The sequence below is a fragment of the Stegastes partitus genome, unplaced genomic scaffold (genome assembly GCF_000690725.1).
Source record: "Stegastes partitus isolate 25-593 unplaced genomic scaffold, Stegastes_partitus-1.0.2 Scaffold1008, whole genome shotgun sequence".
In the NCBI taxonomy this organism is placed as follows: Eukaryota; Metazoa; Chordata; class Actinopteri; family Pomacentridae; genus Stegastes; species Stegastes partitus.
In genome coordinates, this window is record NW_007578739.1 from 179,805 (window position 1) to 182,011 (window position 2,207).

General features: G+C 46.4%; 1 protein-coding gene across 1 annotated transcript in view; it reads right to left on the reverse strand.

Annotated features, from left to right (window-relative positions):
* The window catches only part of doc2a (double C2-like domains, alpha), a 41,423-nt gene extending 39,601 nt beyond the window's left edge, over window positions 1-1,822 (reverse strand). The window contains exon 1 of the mRNA XM_008294941.1: window positions 1,498-1,822. Within this exon, the coding sequence (XP_008293163.1) occupies window positions 1,498-1,822 (325 nt within the window). The remainder of the gene's footprint in view (window positions 1-1,497) is intronic.
* Between the last annotated feature and the right edge of the window lie 385 nt (window positions 1,823-2,207).

Sequence of the window (2,207 nt, forward strand, 5' to 3'; positions counted from 1 at the left end):
GTTGGATGTGCTCGTAAACCCTCCAAAGGAAGTCTCCCAGGAGGCATCTGAATCAGACGTCCAAACCACCTCATCTGGCTCCTTTCCACACGAAGGAGCAGGGACTCTACTCTGAGCTCCCTCTAAGGCTGAGTCCAGCCACCCCACAGAGAAAACTCACTTCAGTCACTACTCAGAGCTCATGACCATAGGTGAAGGCTGGAACGGAGATCGACTACTCAATCAAGAGCTTCGCCTTTCGGCTCAGCTCCCTCTTCAACCCGTCTGTCTGGTACCACTCCTGCATTACTGCTGATTCTGCACCAACTCACTTGTTCGTCTTAAGCTCCATTTCCCCCTCACTCGTGAACAAGATCCTGAAATACTGAAACTCCTTCGCTTGGAGCTTGACTTTGTGCCAAGAATACGAACACAGCTCTCACATTGGTTGACTGAATGGCTCGAAACAACGCCCTCATCCCCCCGTACTCCCACAGTACCCATCCAGGGACATGGTTGTTGGCCTTTTCCAAATTCACAAAACACATGCTAACTGGCCGGTCCAACTTTCATGAGCCCCTCAGTAGCTCCATAAGGGTTAAGACCTGGTCCACTATTCCATGGTCAGAACGGAATCCACATTGCTCCTCCTGAATCTGAGGTTCAACAATCAGTCCAGCAGCACCACCCCCTTTTTAAAAATGGGAACCACCACCCCGGTCTACCACTCCATAGGCACCATACCCGATGGCCACATGCCATGACAGTCCAACATTGCCAGAACCTTTAGCATCTCGAGGTGAATCCCGTCCACACCTTTGCCATAGAGGAGTTTCTTGACTACCTCAGCGACCTCTTCTATGGATACAGGTGAAGATTCCCCCCGAGTCTTCAGGCTCTCCTTCCTCAGCAGAGGATGCATTAATTAAGGAGCTCCACAAAGTGCTCTTTCCACCACCCAACAAAAAGAAACTAATTGATAAGAACGACACACAAAACACTCGCAAAGAGACATAAAGCCACTGCCAAGAGATACAAAACAGATTTAAGAGGCTGTAAACGAGGACGTAAAAAAACAAGACAACATGAGGTAGAGATGAAGGTGATCGGTAGAGCAGCACCGTGTCAGCTCATTACTGCGCTGCTGTTACTCCTTCATTTGTTCAGGTTTGATCAAATTGGTGCCTTTAAAAGCAGCCAAATGATCTGTTAGCAGGTTTTGTTTGTCATAAATCTATATATACTGAAAATTACCACTGAATCTCTATGACACCGAGGAAAAATTAACTTCTGAGGAGGTCAGGTGTCTTTAAAGAGATACAACACAACCACAAAGAGACACAAAACAACCCCAAACAGACATAATATGGTGCAAAATAACCAGAAAGAAACACAAAATGACCAAAAACAGACACAAAACTACTACAAAGAGACACAAAATGATCACAAGGACACACAAAAAGAGACACAAAATAAACACACACAAACACACACAGACACACACAGACAGAGGCTCACTGCAGTCGTCACTGTCGGAGCTGTGGATCTCCACCGACGTATCGATGCTGCTGGTGAAGGACAGCGACCCGCCGCCGCCCGGCCGACCCCCAGCCAGCAGAGGGGACAGCAGCTGGGGGCCTCCCATCCCCGAGGCTCCACAGCCCGGGCTGAGGGCTGGAGGGGACAAGGCCGGGTTGGGGGACAGCGGGGTGGGGGAGGTGGGGGAGAGTCGGGGGAAGTAGGCGGAGATCTGACGGATTGGTCTGATTGGTCCGGGGCAGACGTCTATGGCCATGTGTTCCTGGATGGAGATGCTGAGCTTCTTTCCCCTCTGCACCGTCATAGAGTCTGAAAACACAAAAACAGACATGAAGTTTGGATTAACTTTGGTTTAGATTAACTTAGGTTTAGTTAAGTAGCAGTACAGTTAAGTTTAACCTTAGTTCCTGTTTAGTTTATCTTTGCTGAAGTTTGGTTTACCGTCACTTTAATTTAGTTTAACTTTAGCTTTTGAATAGTTTAAGTTGGGTTTAGCTTAGATTAGCTGACGTTTAGTTGAGCTTCACATTAGTTTAGTTTAACTTCAGTTTCAGTTTATCTTAAAGTTAAGTTTAGTTTGGTTTAATTTAGTTTAACTTTAATGTCAACTTCTGTTTGGCTAAGTGTTGCTTTACTCCAGTTTAGTTTAGTTGAGATTAGCTTAACTTTAGCTTAACTTTACTTCAGTT